Source organism: Alosa sapidissima, chromosome 4 (genome assembly GCF_018492685.1).
Source record: "Alosa sapidissima isolate fAloSap1 chromosome 4, fAloSap1.pri, whole genome shotgun sequence".
In the NCBI taxonomy this organism is placed as follows: Eukaryota; Metazoa; Chordata; class Actinopteri; order Clupeiformes; family Clupeidae; genus Alosa; species Alosa sapidissima.
In genome coordinates this window covers 13,992,412-14,009,445 of record NC_055960.1, presented here as the reverse complement: position 1 = coordinate 14,009,445, position 17,034 = coordinate 13,992,412, and the positions used below count along the sequence as shown (strand labels likewise).

The 17,034-nt window shown below is 40.2% G+C and overlaps 2 protein-coding genes across 7 annotated transcripts; one reads left to right on the top strand and one right to left on the bottom strand.

The window, feature by feature from the left end:
* Positions 1-22: 22 nt before the first annotated feature.
* On the top strand, positions 23-2,265 carry arpc4l (actin related protein 2/3 complex, subunit 4, like). The gene is made up of 6 exons (XM_042089390.1): positions 23-120; positions 735-853; positions 1,027-1,138; positions 1,225-1,320; positions 1,409-1,579; positions 1,708-2,265. The coding sequence occupies exons 1-6, from the start codon at positions 67-69 to the stop codon at positions 1,711-1,713; spliced, it is 558 nt and encodes a 185-aa protein (XP_041945324.1). The 5' UTR covers positions 23-66; the 3' UTR covers positions 1,714-2,265.
* Positions 2,266-2,653: 388 nt separating this feature from the next.
* On the bottom strand, positions 2,654-16,154 carry pfkfb4a (6-phosphofructo-2-kinase/fructose-2,6-biphosphatase 4a). 6 transcript variants are annotated; one of them, XM_042089387.1, is made up of 15 exons: positions 16,068-16,154; positions 15,075-15,171; positions 9,886-10,002; positions 9,653-9,749; positions 9,442-9,508; positions 9,280-9,354; positions 9,124-9,180; positions 8,915-9,036; positions 8,187-8,394; positions 7,779-7,925; positions 7,581-7,685; positions 6,709-6,838; positions 6,473-6,535; positions 6,297-6,361; positions 4,450-5,419 (listed from the first exon to the last, which is right to left on the bottom strand). In XM_042089387.1, exons 2-15 carry the CDS (start codon positions 15,124-15,126, stop codon positions 5,360-5,362), a joined length of 1,365 nt encoding a protein of 454 aa, XP_041945321.1. In that variant the 5' UTR covers positions 15,127-15,171; positions 16,068-16,154; the 3' UTR covers positions 4,450-5,359. The 6 variants fall into 6 exon arrangements, with proteins under 6 accessions (XP_041945320.1, XP_041945319.1, XP_041945321.1 ...); XM_042089386.1 differs by lacking the exons at positions 4,450-5,419; positions 16,068-16,154 and adding an exon at positions 2,654-3,807 and having other exon boundaries at positions 15,075-15,303; XM_042089385.1 differs by lacking the exons at positions 4,450-5,419; positions 15,075-15,171; positions 16,068-16,154 and adding exons at positions 2,654-3,807; positions 11,749-12,092.
* Positions 16,155-17,034: the final 880 nt, after the last annotated feature.

Below are 17,034 nucleotides of genomic sequence, written 5' to 3'. Positions count from 1 at the left end.
GTAAACTACTGCAACCTCTTGTTATAAAACGATTGGTCGATTTTGTTCATACAGGCGTGTCCTCAGATGTGCGGGTGTGGCGTCAGTACTTCCGTCTTCTTCAAAAGAACACTGAAAATGGTAAGAGTTTCTCGTCTTTCCGAAAATTTTCACAATTATGACCGACACACGACAATTTTATGATACATTGCGATGTTTTCTACACGGTAATTTAGCAATAGATTGAAGTTTGGGCGTTTCGTATTACATACAAATGTAAATGCAACGTTACTCAGCCAGCTTTGCTACCTTAAGGTGGCTAGCAAGCTAGCTACATGTAGGATACGTAAAGTCTAGTTCCTGGATGCATTCCTACTACCCCTCACATATTATTTCTGTATTGTTATGGTTAACACAAAGGGTAGTATTACACTTGATGCATGGTATATTGCGAAAAGGAATGCGTGATATTAGCCCAACTGTTCCGCCCTATTTTGACAGCAAATATATCCTAGTTAGCTATGCTAGATTGATAAACAAATGTGAGATTTATTGCTACTACGAGTTTTCACATGTCAAATGTTGAAAGACACCAATAGAAACCACTGACATTGTATAGTTAGAAGTCAGGTGGTTGTTAAAATACGATACTTTTACCATTGTGCTGCATCTGGTGTATTGACCATATAAGGTAATTGCTCTTAAGGACTAGATGTGATCCCTCATCCGCCAACACGTTATGTCTTGTCTTTTAGACAGCCACTTTGCGCCCATACCTGAACGCGGTGCGAGCAACTCTCCAGGCAGCGCTGTGTCTGGAGAACTTTTCCTCTCAGGTGGTCGAACGCCACAACAAGCCAGAGGTTGAGGTCAGGTAAGGTATCAGCAGAATTTGAGCTGTGGAAGGGTAACCTGCTTTTGGCCCAGGAAACCACATCCTTGATGTCCTGCACAAGTTTCTTTTTTTTTGCTTTCTCTGTGGTTTAATGTACTAAATAAGCACCCATGAACATGAGGGGTGAAATGGACATGCATTTCTCTTTATAGGAGTAGCAAAGAGCTGCTGCTGCAGCCAGTGGTGATCAGTCGCAATGAGAAGGAGAAGGTCCTAATTGAAGGCTCCATTAACTCTGTGCGAGTCAGCATTGCCGTGAAGCAGGTAAATGGCTGTCCTGGATTAGAGGAAAGTTTCTATTTATAATGAGTATACAGGCAAGGCCTCACAGATGCTTTTCATTTCTACAGGCAGATGAGATTGAGAAGATCCTGTGTCATAAATTTATGAGGTTCATGATGATGAGGGCAGAGAACTTCTTTATCCTTAGGAGGAAACCTGTGGAGGTGAGTAGGGATCCTGAAGTGCCAGTTTTCTTGGTTATGTAGCTGTCTAAGCAGAAGCCTGACTCCTACCCCTTTATGTTCTCAACAGGGCTATGACATCAGCTTCCTCATCACCAACTTCCATACAGAACAGATGTACAAACACAAGTTGGTGGACTTTGTCATTCACTTCATGGAGGAGATAGACAAAGAGATCAGCGAGATGAAATTGTCAGTCAACGCCCGGGCCCGTATTGTTGCAGAGGAGTTCCTCAAAAATGTATGATCAATGACATTCTTTTGCTGTCATATCTATAACATTTCAGTGCATGAGATTTCATTCGTAAGATGTTGGCCAGGATTTGCTTATGTATGTGTATATAAAATGTGTAAATTGTTGTCTTCCAGTTCTAAAGAAGCCATGTCTCCTCACACAAAATCACGACATGGTCATCACAACGGTTTCTTCAGAGAGGCAGTGTACATTTTTTCATGGCTTAGCAGGAAGACACAGAAAGAGGAACCAATCCGCAAGCAGAACCACAAGAGAGATGTAAACGACCAAACAAGGCCTAGCACAGTGCCTCTTCTGCCTTCTGTATTGTGTGATCCCTGTGCTTATAGACAGTAATAGCTGTATATAATAAACAAACAATCATGTCTGTCTCACAGAACGAAGCTTAAACCCCAAGGCAGGTCCTTAGTCACCGCAATTAATGTTAATAGGCACAGGGATTCACTTGAATAAACAGTGAAATTGTACTATGGCTTACTTTTTTATACGTCAGTGTTTTTGTTTTCTTTTCTTTTTTTGTTTCAAGAACCTCGTAAAACAGCAGACACAAACAAATAGTGTTTATATCTGTTGTTTATATTTTGACAAAAAATTAATGAGACTTATGAAAAAACATCAGTAAAGTGTAATGTTGAGCAACAATGGCATCGATTAAACCCATCATTCCTCTTTGTATGCTTCTGTTTTCTGTTAAAATGTCTACAGACAGTGAACATTCACCCTTACATGGTTTTAAGATGTGAATTTTTGCAGACATTTTCTATGGGCACAAACCATCTACATCTTAGGTGGCTAGTATTAATGTGCCTGTTAGTGGGTAGCTTGAGGTTTACTGATCAGTTGAACGACACAAGTTTATTAATAGCAAGACATGATTGTTATAAAGGAAGTGAGTAATCAGAGGTTAGCATGTGTTCAATAGGGGAACACTGAAGAAGCATCATAACGGGACCATCTTAAAACGTAAAAGAGATAAGTTAACTGTCGATCTCGGGTAACACCGAGAATATACACAAATGTTATTTTAGGTTAAACCACAAAATATTTTATTAAAGAATAAAATCACATTTCAGAAAACAAAATTCAGTGTTCAGAAAATATCATAATAAAAAAGCTTTCATTACCCATGTTCAGATATGTGGTTAGCAACTTGTCAAATAAGTTCAAATCATGATGACTGATCAAAGATACCACATTACAAACTGGGTTTGCATTGCATTGATTTACTGGAAATGTATGGAAGGTATACAGCTGATCTGAGACATGAATAGGTTTTCTTCTTAGCAAGTTTAGGCTGACATCTCAGAGCAATGAAGTTTTATAGGGGCCTTAATTTCTTTACATATATATAACAGCTGATTTGTGTGATGTCATACTAGGGGATAGTAAAAACTGTAGACGACTGACACTGCACACTTGCATTTCACATACATTAAACACATTAAAGTTTCATGCTCCCTTTAGAACAACTCTACAACTGAGTTGAATTATTTTAAACTTAACATGTATAAATAAATCTGCATTTATATGATGGCTTGGCACTTCACTAATGCCAAACCATCTGATCAATTCTGATACATAAATATTTAAAAATATTTTTCCCAAAGAGAAAAAGGCAACATTTACAAATATTCACCAACATGTTACTGCATTGAAGAACTGGTTGAGTTTATCCATCACAACATAAGGATATGTAGTCATGAAAGCCACAAACTAAATCCCTTTCCCTCAAAAAAACAGAGAGAAAAGATCAACCACAATGGTACAATTGAACAGTGTTGTGTATAGTGCTAGGGCAGTATATAAGGCTATCCATCAGAAAGTGCACAGAAAAACACAAAGAATTCTTCCCCTCTGATCTGCAGTAGTTTTGTGTTAGTGTGAGCAGAATGGTACAGAGATGTGGTCAGCACTTGAGATTTCTCACAGACTGATAAATAGACTGGTGTTTAAATAAACCCCCATTGCTCACAGGAATAGGACACTGCAAAGTTAACAATGCCATAAAATACACTGTAAATTACACAAAGGGTATTGATTCATAAGAAAGACAATGACAAATGTCTGAGGAATCTGTCAAGACATCACTAGGATCACTATGATTTGGAAGAAAAGGAACATATTTTGCCACCATTGAGACAGCCATCACCAAGTCATAGATGAGTAGGGACAGTCTGCAAGGCGTCTTCTGTGGTGCGGTGTACATTTACATTCTATGGAGAGGAAAAAAGAACACAAAAACTCTTGAGTACGTAGCAATAATATCTGTTCTTGCAGTTTCAAAGAACAGAAAACTGATAGCAGAGAAACATTTGTGTTGACTTGTGCATTGACAAAGGCCAACCACTTAATGTCTATGTAGACAAATCCTTAAAAGACCTAATAGGCTATAAAGCTACAACCACCCCCACAGATTACCCAATTACACACACCGACACTCACTGCTGTATACGCCTTGATGTTTCCCTCACTGTATGAGCTGCCGAACGTCCACAATTAACATGGAGGGAGGAGAGACAACTAAACTATGACAGTTATAACTTTACAGCATCTTTTGGCAACCAAAAAAGTGAATTTTATTTTTTCCATTTTATTCATGGACAGCACATGGCAATAGCCATCTTAAACATTACAGAAAGGCAACTCCTTACCAGTATGCTCTAGCGGGGTCTCAGGTAAAGGGGCCAAACCGAAAATATTTTTGTTCAGGTCTTGTGGTATATACTCACAAGTTGTGCAGTTTATTTATAGATATTTTCTCACAAGTCTTGCACTCTGGGAATGTGCATTGTGTAAAAAGACATTTAGTGTGGAGAGGGTTGATATTGAAAACAATGCAGAGCTCATCAAAAGAGTTCTTTCAAGAGTGATTTTATTAGCTTTTCCAGTAACACATTTAAAATGGTTTTAATTTTCAAATTCACAAGTTTCAAGACCCCTGAGCATCTTTTTGCCTGGGTGGATCATAGCAACGGAATGTTAAGGCATTTCAAAACCCACATAGTTTGCAGTGTGTTCTTAATTAGGACATAATTCTACATTCTTAAATAGTCTTAAAATGAATTACTTCATAGAATACTTAAGATATACACAATACAACTGATTCAGCATTGATATAAATGTGCAATTCAAGCTTAGCAGCTTACCTGTATCAACAAACATTTGCTTGTAAACATTTGCTTAAAGATACGAATAGTAATAGCTACCGGTAAGTAGCACAAACATTTGTTTTCTCTTTAGACTACAAATGGCATGTTCGCTCTCAACTCGATTATAAACCGAGAGAAACATGGACTTCACAACGTGCAAATCAATAGCTGAATCAGGTATGTCCACAATCATAAAAGAATAGATCATAAATGTAAGGTGGCCTAAATTCAATGTGTAGTGACAGATCATTGCGCTTCACATGCTGGGCATGTCAACAGAAAGCAGCATGAATTGAAAATACAAATAAAAAATTATGACACCCCAAAACAGAAGGGTTTTAAACAGATTACCATTGAACTGGATTCCAGTCATTCAGCACTGTTCTCAGGAATAAACAAAATAACAAAACAAACAAACATATCTACAAATGGTCCCTGAGTTTTAATCTCAGGGTGATCATAGCTTGCATCTGATTTCAGAACAGCCTGGAGACTTGCAGGACTGTTCCTGTGTGAGTGTGGAGGAGTGAGCATGGAAGGAACAGTGAGGAGGTGTGGGGTGGCGGGTCAGGGAGGAAGTGAGGTTGAGGGGACTGGGAGAAGGGGACGCATAAGGTCACTGATGGGCCGGAACTGTGCGCAAAGCCTCCCCTGCCATCCGAGAGACCTCTACATTCTGTTCAGATAACACAAAAGGGTGACAGGGTCAAAATCAAAACACATGCTGTATGAGTGGCTTGTCAGTAGAAATAAAGAACAGAAAAGTTATTCATATTGATTTCAGCCATTTTAAACTTTATGATGGACACAGGTGGCAGTCCTTTTCAGGAGGATACAAGTAACATCAATAAAGGCCTGTTGTGTGGACAAATGTAACTAGAGCAGGCAACTCTGGCCCTCAGCACAAGCGAAATGATTAATCTGAGAGGCGCTGCAAGGCTGAAGAGGGCCCTTGTTAGTATTCATGGTGCGCCTCTCATCAGCTCTGGACTGCTGCTCTCAGAGTCACGAATCACAGCTCTGAGGGGGAGGCACTGGGAAGCACTTGTGGTCCAGGCTCTGAGTGGTACTGCTGCGCAATATAAGTGTATGTGTATGTGTGTGTGTGTGTGTGTGTGTGTGGTGAGCCACTGTGGCACCGCCTACAATCACGGTAATAACACAACTGCACAGAGCTGCTCAATTGGGAGTGGTCACACTCACGGTCACTCCCTCTCACTGATTAGTATGATTAGTAGTTCATCTTGGGTGGATGTGGCAAAATTTTGGTGACAAAAAAAGAAAACAGGGTCAGAGGGTTCAGTGTGTCACTACTACAGGAGTAATTCTAGCAGGGGGTAATTCTAGCAGTGTGTGTGAGGGAGTGAGTGATGAATGACTGGATGAATAAATTAATTAATCAAGGAATGGAAGGAAAGAAAGAAAGAAAGAAAGAAAGAAAGAAAGAAAGAAAGAAAGAAAGAAAGAAAGAAAGAAAGAAAGAAAGAAAGAAAGAAAGAAAGAAAGAAAGAAAGAAAGAAAGAAAGAGAAAACAAGCAGGAAGACCATATTACCTCTGGTTTGTCTCTGTGGGTGTTCACTGCATCCACATTTAAGAAAATGGACTCCACTTTACAGCCTGGGGAGGAAAGACAGCACCAGAAAATCACTTATGATCAAATACTCATGTCTGATTTTATTAAGCTGTGATAGTCAAAGCGAGGACAAGCAAGTAGAGTAGAAATCCTACCGTAGGCCACAGGCGTGAGCTTCAGCACAGTGTGCAAGGGACACTTCAAATAAGGCAGCTCCTCTATTGGACCACAGACAGCAATTGTCAGCTTCAGATCACATATCCAAATCAACATTAATGTTTACACAAGAACATTATATACATGAATTTACAGGTAAATACGTATACTTGAAAAAGACTTGACAGAGACAGCTTATTCACAAGCACAACAAGTGCTCAGACGGGTCCCAGACCTGCGGACTTGTCCAGGAAGTAGGCCAAGAGGCAGCGCATGACCGCTTGGTGGCAGATGACCAGCACGTTTTCCTGCCTCTCCAGCTCCATGATGACTGGCTCCAGACGCTGCACCAGGTCCTCATAGGACTACAGCACCAGGTATGTGTATGTGTGTGCGTGTGTGTGTGTGTGTGTGTGGGGGGGGGATATGAAATGGGGAAGAGAGAGGGGAAGCGAAAGAAAAAAAGAGCACAGTTAAGTTCACATTTACAGCTTCTCAATTGTATATCACACACAGACACCTGATTTTCTCCAAAACAGTGGGTGGCGTTGGTGATTTAAAGGTTAATGATAACTTAAAGACTGGAAAAACACATTCAGGATGGCTAATGCTTGGGCTGAGAACAGAGGCTCCCAGCCATGACTAAGGACGAGTCGAGTAAGTAGGATAAATGGCATTGGGGAGAAGGTAATGGGGTGAAAGGCACAGTAGCCCCAGGCATGGAGACATCAGCAGGCCATCACGGCATGATAAAAACCATCGACCGCTTCTGCAGCCTCAGATTCCAGACTCCAGATTCCAGAATTCGGGGGTAAAAGCAGAGAGTAAATGGAGCCATGTTTCAACCAAGTTGACAGATTAATTTTACAGATGGGCACTGGGACACCGGACACGTCACCATGACACAAACATTGCTTCCACCTACTTACCCTACAATTTAATTTTAGCCGTCAACGCTTAGCACACAGAATATAACTTGTGATTATTGTTTGTAAACAAGATGATTTTTGGCTTTGGTTGATTTCAAGCTCCAACCAACACATAAAGACACACAGATGTTGAACAAAACACAAGAAAGGCTGATTAAACAGACCATGCAAGACTGACCTCTCCTTTGGGATAGCGATATCTGTATTTATCTTGGTCCCGCAACGCAAACTCCAGGGGATAATGGTCCTGAATCTCCTCATACATCATCTCCTCACAAACCCCCTGAAATTACACATTTTCAGCTCCAGTTACTCACTCACACACTTTGTCTAGCTCTCTTGCCTATAGACAATAACAACAACAACAACAACTCACTGCATCAATCTCATTCAGAGCCTTCCACTGTTCATACGGGACATTTAGAGCTTCTGCAGTCTGAATTGTCCTCTTCATCTGACTGGTCCACACTTTCAGGTCACTGATGTCTTGTTCCAGGATGAACTCGCCCAACTGCTTGGCAAACTGTGCCAGAAGAGGACCCATAGAGATGACTATACATTTATTTAAATATACAAACATTTAAAGTGTACCCTACACTAGATGGCAATAACATGTCAATGGTTTGATTATAGATGTTACATAAAATATGTCTTTTCAATCTGTCAAGCACATGATAACTGCATGTGGAAGAGTGAATGTGAACTCCCACCCAAGCATCAATTATCCATTAACTTTTACTTCATACCAAGCCTTCTCCACCCTGAAAGGACGTTATGGACTTACATCTTTTCCCCTGAGCGACAACCCTGAGTCTCCCCCAATGCGACCCTTGATGTTGAGGTCACTCTCCCCGTGTCGACACAGGTAGATGGAGCGTGGCGTGATGTGAATGTTCATGAGGTAGTACACAATACGGCTCTGGATGTGGTCCTGAACTCTGTTGACCAGGTAACGGCGACCAACATCAATGATCTTGATATAGGAGAGCTCCCTGAGTGATTGAGATTATTTCAGAATGGTTTAGAGTTCAAAAGGTCAGTCGCAGACACAACATAAAGCATGCACATTTATCAGCCCAAAACGGTGCGTCTCCCATACAGAACTAGAAAACCTAACATGACCAGAACTGTTCTCACAGTTCATTCTAGGTTTGGCCATTAACGTGTTCACTCAGTATCGCCCTAATAAAGTTAACGTGTGTGAGAACTTTGACCTTCATCGTCAATGTCAGCACCATAGTACTTAATAATGAGTTATGGCAATAAAACACGATAAAGCCAGTGACACTGAAAAAAATGAGATCGTATGATGTTGCAAATGGACAAGCATTGCACAAGGAGTGCTCAGATCCAGGTCAATATTCACAGTGATTTTTATAACAGTTAAACGTTTTGTAACATGTAACTTTTATAACAGTTTTGCAACTTCAATCAAACTTAGCAGTGGAATGAAACTATAAAATTTACAGCAGTGCATTATGCAATTGTAGACATTGTAGACTAAACTCTTACTTGTCCAAAACCTCATCCAAGGTTTCATAGGAGTTCTCATAACATTTAATCCTTTTCATGAAGTCCTCCACTGCTTCATCTGTGTTGCAGTGAGTGTAGTCTGGACTGCCCAGCTTCACTTGCTGTGAATGAAGAACACAACAGTGAGGAGGTATGGTCTATCTCCAGTTGGTATGAGAAACATGCAGTCACTTGTGAAGCCATCTTACCACAATATTTTCGGCAATGACTGCAGGGTCTTCACAAACAGACTCCACAAAAAATACCTAGCATAGGAGGAAAATAGTTGGTCAAGAACATAGAGTAAGGTCAGGGAGATAGTACTTCTCTCTGCAAGTTCTACAAAAATGAAAACATGGCCATACCTTAAAGCCATTCTGCTCTGCAAACCTTGTTATGGTCTCTCTCCTTTCTCTAGTGGTGTTTGTAGCATCAAACACCTGTAGTTAGCAAAAGATGGTGATCATTACTGTTCACATATCATAGGAGGAATATCTAAAGCATAAATTTGCCCCCTTGCTACTTACAGCAACTTGGCCTCCCTCGTCCGTCAGGTATTGCCGTACATCGTTTAATGCTGCTGACGCACACTGTCTGCAGTTCACAAACACAAATACCCATTAATTTCATTGGCTACTGAATGTGAGCCAATATCAAAATGTGTTGAATAACCTGGTTCATACCAAAATAGAATTGAATTGTAACACTACAAATCTAAGATCTCCCCAGTGCTCTTACTGTCTGATCTTCAGACCCTCTTCATTGTCTGGACTGAAGAACTCGAAGGACTTGTAGATCTTCAGACAGTCTCGTCTGTACTGGCCAACATTGAACTCTAAGGAGAGCAGGGAAGAAAAATGCACCACTTTTATTTGGCCTCTTTAAGATAACACTGCCGTGCCAAATTACTCTCAAACAATCTTTGTCCTTTCACTGGCTCTTGATAGAGGGAAGAGAATCTAAGCAGATACCTTTGGTGGGAACGCCGATCCAGTTGAGGTAGCGGGTCAGTTTCTTGGAGATGTACGTCTTCCCTCTGGCAGGGAGGCCGACGGTGACAATGAGGGTGGGACAGTTGGTCATGCATACTAAACAAGAGAGCGGAACACACCCCAAACATGACTATTGTGCATATCCAAAGCAGTCCTGGGTAAATAGCATTTACAAAATATAGGTGAAGGACTACAATAAACATATCACTAATTAACAACCCATCATAGCTAAATTGTTTTAAAACTACAACAACACTTTTTAACTATAATTATACTACTGTTCAGAGCCAGAGTTTATTCTATTCTGGTCTCAGAACCACCATTTGCCCAATGTAGCCTTGATTGAAACATGATTTCAAGATATTGATTGGTAAGCATTCCACTGCACAAAGTAAGTGAAAGGTGATCCTTCACACACGGTGAAGTCCCGTCTCTCCTGAGTGTCAGCATTTTTCAGCATGTGAGTATGTAGGCTACTTTGCGACTGTACCAAAAATAAATCACAAGAAAACACGATGTATGAAAACAAATATAGTATGTTGTGCCAACTTCAGCTGTCCACCCAAAGTACTTTGGACAATTCCATACACGTGTTAGCCGCAGGGCTGTAATACTCGAGTCTGGGCTTGGACTCGAGGCGGTTTATGGTCTCTGACTGGTCTTGGACTTGCTGGCATTTGGACTCTGGCTTGTCTTGGTCTCGCCAAATATTCTAGTTGGTCTTGACAGAGTCTAGTGGGCTTAAATGTGTGTGTAAAACAAAAATACAAAAAATGCATACATACACACATGTGTGTGATCTCACACCCCCCTGTCTCTAAATTATAAATCTAAAACAAAATAATTGATTGTGACCATATTCAAGTGTTTAATATTTAAATGTAATTGGCTGGGCATTGACATTGGCCATTAAGTGAAAATGCTAAACCGAACAGATTCTCTCTCTCAGTCGACTGTCTTTCTCATTTTGGACCGAACGACTTTGGACTCGGTCTTGTCTTGGACTTGAACCTCTTTTGACTCGGTCTCAGACTCGACAAAGGTGGTCTTGACTACAGCCCTGCTTGGTAGTAAATGCATTAACTGCACCTCTAAACGCACAGTTGGATCTGTTTACAAGCTAAAAGGAATGCGAGCGAGCCCAATCAGCAAGTACCGGGACTGGAGTTTTAGCCTCCAATTCATTTGCATGACCATCATAAACCCTGGTCGTGTTCATCAACAACTTTTGATGGATAACAACTGCCGGGTACGCGCAGAACAATGACAAAGCATGGCCACTTTACTAGTCAATTCTCCGCGGTCCTGGTAAGCGAAGGTCCGAAAGAAACGAGGCGCTTTCACACAAAATAAGGTTGGCTATATAATTGTTAGACCGGTGAAGACAACAGCACAGTCACATGGTTTCTGTTTAAGCGACATAGTAGGAAAATACATAAAACTCGACAAAACGCGTTGCTTCCCAGCAACAGCTAGAACATAGATCAGTTCAGTCTTAAAGGAATGTGTCTTTTTTTTGCTGTTAGCGCTGGCAACTTTCCTTTAAGCAATGGGCAGTCTTGGGTAGCGCTTCACTGTTTCTATTGCCATGGAGTATGCTAATTTCTTCAATCTTTGATCAGATGTAATGGCTTCAATTACATTTCAGTCGAAAGAACGTAGTTGGTTAATTAATCTGATTCGCGTTCAAGTGCTCGGAAATAAACACCTGTAGAAATGAACTGGCGGCGGCAGATGATTTCATTCATTTGAGTCAGATGGATATCAAGACAGTGATATACATTATTAGGCTATTCAAAACGGAGCCGACGAGTTGCCATGGCGTACACAGAAGCTACGTACCCTTTCTTTGAAAAATGTGTTTCTCTGGAAGGCCGTTTTTGCAAGGCATCCAAATTTTCTTCAGCGGGTTTTGAGTGAGCTCTCTAGGAGCCGTTGATAAAGTTAATTCATCTGAGCAACCTTCACCCGAATCCATCGTTTACGACGCCGGTAGTTGTTCTATATTTGAATGTATCGCCACAGTCTGCAGCATCAATGCTCCCAACTGTGAGGGCGGCATGTCATATGGGTTGAGGAGGAAGCTGAAGAATGCTTTTACCATAATGTCGCGAAAACACGGGACTGTGAAAGTAGGCAATGCGTATTACCGATTCAGTTATTTATTACACCAATTTGAATGGACTGGCTAATTTGTTTAACATTGTACTCGTATAGATTACCAATGCTATATTTTTTCCATCAAAATTAAAATATTTTGTCTAAATTATCTATTTGCCTCCAACTAGAAAGAGTGCTGTCACGAGTACGCCCGCAACATTCGGCAGCAACAAAGTTGCGACTGACTTGTCAAAATGGATACATTGTTCCAATTACCGTAAAACACGTACATACTCAGTATGACCAATAGATGGCAGCAAAAGGCAAACAATTTATAACAACTAAATTGTGAGAAAGGAGACGTGTGCTCACAGCTATACCCATTTATTCATTTAAAACAAATGGAAGAACACATGATGACAAACCAGGTCCAAGTGTTTGACAGTAAGAGAGTGCCTACTAATTCTGTAAATTAAATGTATCAATGGGCCCTGGTGACCTCAAACTAAAATTCAAAACTCAAGTGTTCATGAAAGAGATGAAAATATTAAAAGATACATTATTTTAACCTCAAACTTAAGCAGACATGTAACTGTACCAGTGGTATGGTCTACGTGATACACAGGCAAGGATATTAACATTTGGGGTTGATTACAGTATACCCAGAGGCGGACAGAGTACACAGCTTCATTACTTGAGTAAAAGTACAGATACCCTTTGCTAAATTTTACTCAAGTACAAGTAAAAGTACAACAGTCAGATGTCTACTTAAGTACTTGTTTTTAAAAGTACTTGAGTATCAAGAGTATATATATATATATTTTTTTTTTTTTTTTTCAAATATTGCATTACTACTGCCACAGTGCTTACATTTATGTACAGAAACGTCCTACATGGAGTTATGAAAAATTGTAATGTTAATACCTTGGAGAATGTAAAAGGAATTGAAAGTAAAATCAAGTCATTTTCATCTTTTTACAACACAATATACTGTTTTTGTTATTGAAACACTTGAAGCGAAAACTATCATTAACTTGTTCAGAAAATGTAAATAGTCTGGTGAGGTGGGGCCACATGTTGGCACAGGATGGACCTGCTGCGTCTTCATTCATTGTTTCGTCCATGGTTTTGTCTCTTATCTAAATCTGACCATGGAGTTGACTTTGGCGGAAAGCTGAGGGGATTGCTGATAGGCCGTCCCAATCAGTGGCGCCTGCACAATCCAATCACGTTTGAGAGGGAAACAACAAATTGAGGATTTCCGAGATTTTTCTTTTTTCTTTAGAAGAAGTAACGGGTACTCACGGTTGTGGATAGAAATGTAGTGGAGTAAAGAGTAGGCCTACAATATTTGGCTCTCAAATGTACTTGAGTAAAGTCATGAGTACTCCCCAAAAATGATACTTGAGTAAAGTACAGATCCCTCAAAATTGTACTCAAGTACTGTACTCAAATAAATGTACTCCATTGCTGTCCGGCTCTGAGTATACCCACTACAGCTAACTAGACTACATCACAGTGTACCCACTACAGCTAACTAGACCACGGAACTGTACCTCAACATGGGCCACAACCAATAGTGCAATTTTCAGAAACAGATGCTGAATTGATTAATAAAGTCTGAATTGGGAATGATAAGAGACTTAAAGACATGCACACTTTGAAAAAAAAGTTCTTTTGAATTTTCATTCGTATAGACTAGGTTAGGCTACATTGCTTTACTTTTCCAGTCAGTTTGCCTGACACAGGTGGCCATCTTTATACTGAAGATTTTCAGAAGACATTGAGAGAAAGCAGGTTGTGGTAAGACTTTCATGTGACTTTGAATGAAACAAGAATGCTGTATTTCAGTCAATAGGTTCACAAGAGTTATCTCATAAGAGACTATTTCAATGTCTTGATATGTTAGGGGATGAACAGCAAGGCCAACACAACAGAATATCGAAGAGCCTACTGATTGCATCTGCTCTGGAAAAGATGAGTGTGTCCTAAAACCATGTCTCATAGTAAGATATTCAGTATTATGTGTATTTTAAACTCTGAATATAGTTAACGTTTGTTTATTTTGGATGAACTGCAGTGTAACTTCTTCAGTGTTCCAAATTTCTTTATTTTTGCAATAGGCCTATAGCATGAACGTGACAACTGTAGCCTACTAGCATTGTTTTTTAGACATCCTGCTACCATCGACCTGCACAGCAAGAACAAAATAGCATTTCACGAGCAGGAAACGGGCTGGGTCATAACACAACAGTGTCAGACTGTGAACATAACTACATGATGAGATTACTCTCTGTGGAGAATCTTGGCATGGGTTGTCTGGTCATTGCCAAGTTGAAGTTCACCATGCATCGAGTGTTTACAAGTGTGATTTCTGCCAAAGATGTCCACGCTACCAGCGGAAACAGACAAGATGGTCATTCTATTAAACTTGAGCGAGGACCTGAAGCAATATGAAATGCATCCCCTCATTTGTAATATTATTAACATTTTTTTAGCAGTTGCACTGTGAGACGTGTTACAACAGCAGTAGCGTAAAGCCAGTCGACTGGATAACTTACGACAACGTGAATCGACTAAAACGAATGTGATTCAAGAAGTCCATATTATGGAGCGCTATCGTTAGGCTATCTGTCGAAAACATGGTGAAGAATTGGACCGTAGTTTCAACAACACTGTGGATCGCTTTTCATTCATTAGTTCAAAACAAAAGCTCATCGCCTACATAATAAAATAGGCTGTATAGCCTAGCCTACATGTTTGAAACTGCGTTGAGTAATTAACGAAACAGAACTCATTTCACGTAAGCATACAGATAACCATTTCTATTATAGCCTACCAAAGCGTAATTTTATTCACGCAATTCTGCATGCGAGGAAAGAATTCTTGCACAGTAGCTTATGGTCCTAAACACATATACCACCGCCGCCGCCGCCTACGTGACAAGTCTTGTTTACTTCTCTGTATGCACTCATCGGACATAAACTGTTGCCAGAACCATTTCCACAGACTGTCAAGGATTTTTATACAGCGTCTAATAATGAATATTGACGTGAAAAACCACTTACCTGCCTTGCTGGGATTTTGCGTGCTTTTGGAACGAGCTGCACCCCTCATCATCCGTGTTTCACGACGGTGTGTAGCCTAGTGGTTGGTGGACTCTGGCTTGTGTCAGATGAATATAAGGCTGGTTAACGTAAGGCAAGCATGCCGCTGCGGGTATCTCAAGGTCTCGTAAGCGACATTGTGTCAATGGGGAATGAAATGCGCACACCCCTTCGTCATGCGAGATTGGTTGCAAGTTTTTTTTGTAGCCTGCGTGATAGAATATTTGACCTGGAAATCTCTTTGCGGACATTAGCTTTTCACACCATTTAATTCCTGGTCGTGCTCTGAAGTAATCTGGATTATTTTCAGAAATATTTCATGTTTTAAGCAGTGTGCTGTCAACGTATATAAATCAGCCTTTTGGAGCTTTGATAGGGAATATAGGTTATACCATGCATAGCCCTTAAACATATCTGGTGGCACATGGCAATCCACTTTTCTCAAAATTCACTTATTAGATGAAACAAGTTATGAACAATGGCCGACAACTTTTCAGTGTCACAGTAACCATTTTATCAGGTGTCAATGGCACCAGTTTGTTGGGAACAGACTCTTTATATAAAAAAAGAGTATGACCCTAAAAACTATGAAAGCTTTAAAAAGCTAATAATTAGTAGAAAATGAAAATGAATATCCACCAAACATCTCACTGCATTGTCATGAGAACAAGCTGACCCCCCCATCTCTGATCCCTCTACCAAATTCCTCCAAAAGGCCACACTGGCGGAAGGCCCTCCCTCCCACCCACGCTTTTGGATACATACCATGATATTACAGCTGGGAGCCATAGCCCAACACCCACCCACCCAAAACATGCACCACCTCTGACACTTTGACTCTGCTCATCTGTCTGCATGTATCTTGCTCTCTTTGACGGCATAGCCAAGTTTTGCAAATAAACTAAACTGACCTGCTCAATTTCACAAGGGCTTCCACAATAAATAAAAAAATACCAGTGATATGTTGAACAAGGAAAGCCTTGATTTATCAGATGCCACTATTTTCCTCTGGAAGTCCAGGGTTTTGGAGTCCTGGGTTTCACATCTGATAAAAGGAGGAGCTGAGTGTCTCTGACAAGGAATAGTTGGAGTGGAGATTTACTGCCTTACACTATGAGGAAATGAGACAGTGTGATTACATGACTAAGGAGGAAGTGACAGAAAAACACTTGCAACACCTTGTGGCAAGACCAGATCCTCCCAAAAGACAGACAATGGATAAAAAAAAAAAGATTTGGTAGTGGCCATAGACATAATTTGTCACAACAATGTAGAGAAAAATGGTCAACAAATATTTATGAAAATGTATAACCTTAACCCTAAATGCAATTCAGATAACTTATGCATGTCATCTATAAAATCAAAGATGAAGGCACCATATTAACTGGGGGAAAGGTGATATTGTTGTGCTACATTCTAAACATAAGATGGTGACCTTTCTCAGCATAACTATCAAAGTCAGATGGCAGCCTTCCAAATCCCTGTTCCACTGCTACTATTTATAGTGGGCCTACTGAGCTTTTTGATAAACTGAGAGCACAGTTCCTGATTTCAGTTGCTAATGTCACTAGCCATGTTCACTACAGAGAAAATAAGGATTTACTTCCATACCTCAGTGGAAACAACTTCTTCTTTTCTAGGTCTGACCACTTTAGAGGTCTGTTCCTCAGGATCTGATAAAGGACTGTTTGTTAAATTTGGTAAAATGCTGTCAAAAAACAACACAGTATTTGATTAGATTAGGGCACAATTGGACGACTCAAATACAAAAGAAGCTGAACAACAGTTATGAATCATAAATTCCATGAAATTCCCCAGTAGTTTCCCGTTGATGTGACTCACAGGCCTATAATAAGTAAACCATGAACTCGAAGTTTATGAATTTGAACCATGAATTTGAAGTTTACCTGGGAATCAAAAT

What these genes read in the sequence shown, in the direction of transcription:
- arpc4l (XM_042089390.1), top strand. Translation starts at nt 67, where the DNA reads ATGTGCGGGTGTGGCGTCAGTACTTCCGTCTTCTTCAAAAGAACACTG. An exon ending in AAGCCAGAGGTTGAGGTCAG is followed by an intron (nt 854 to 1,026) that starts GTAAGGTATCAG and finishes TTCTCTTTATAG; the next exon opens with GAGTAGCAAAGAGCTGCTGC. An exon ending in TCAGCATTGCCGTGAAGCAG is followed by an intron (nt 1,139 to 1,224) that starts GTAAATGGCTGT and finishes TCATTTCTACAG; the next exon opens with GCAGATGAGATTGAGAAGAT.
- pfkfb4a (XM_042089385.1), bottom strand. Translation starts at nt 11,884, where the DNA reads ATGGATTCGGGTGAAGGTTGCTCAGATGAATTAACTTTATCAACGGCT. An exon ending in CAGAGCAGAATGGCTTTAAG is followed by an intron (nt 9,181 to 9,279) that starts GTATGGCCATGT and finishes CTCCTATGCTAG; the next exon opens with GTATTTTTTGTGGAGTCTGT. An exon ending in TGTCGCTCAGGGGAAAAGAT is followed by an intron (nt 7,926 to 8,186) that starts GTAAGTCCATAA and finishes CTTCTGGCACAG; the next exon opens with TTTGCCAAGCAGTTGGGCGA.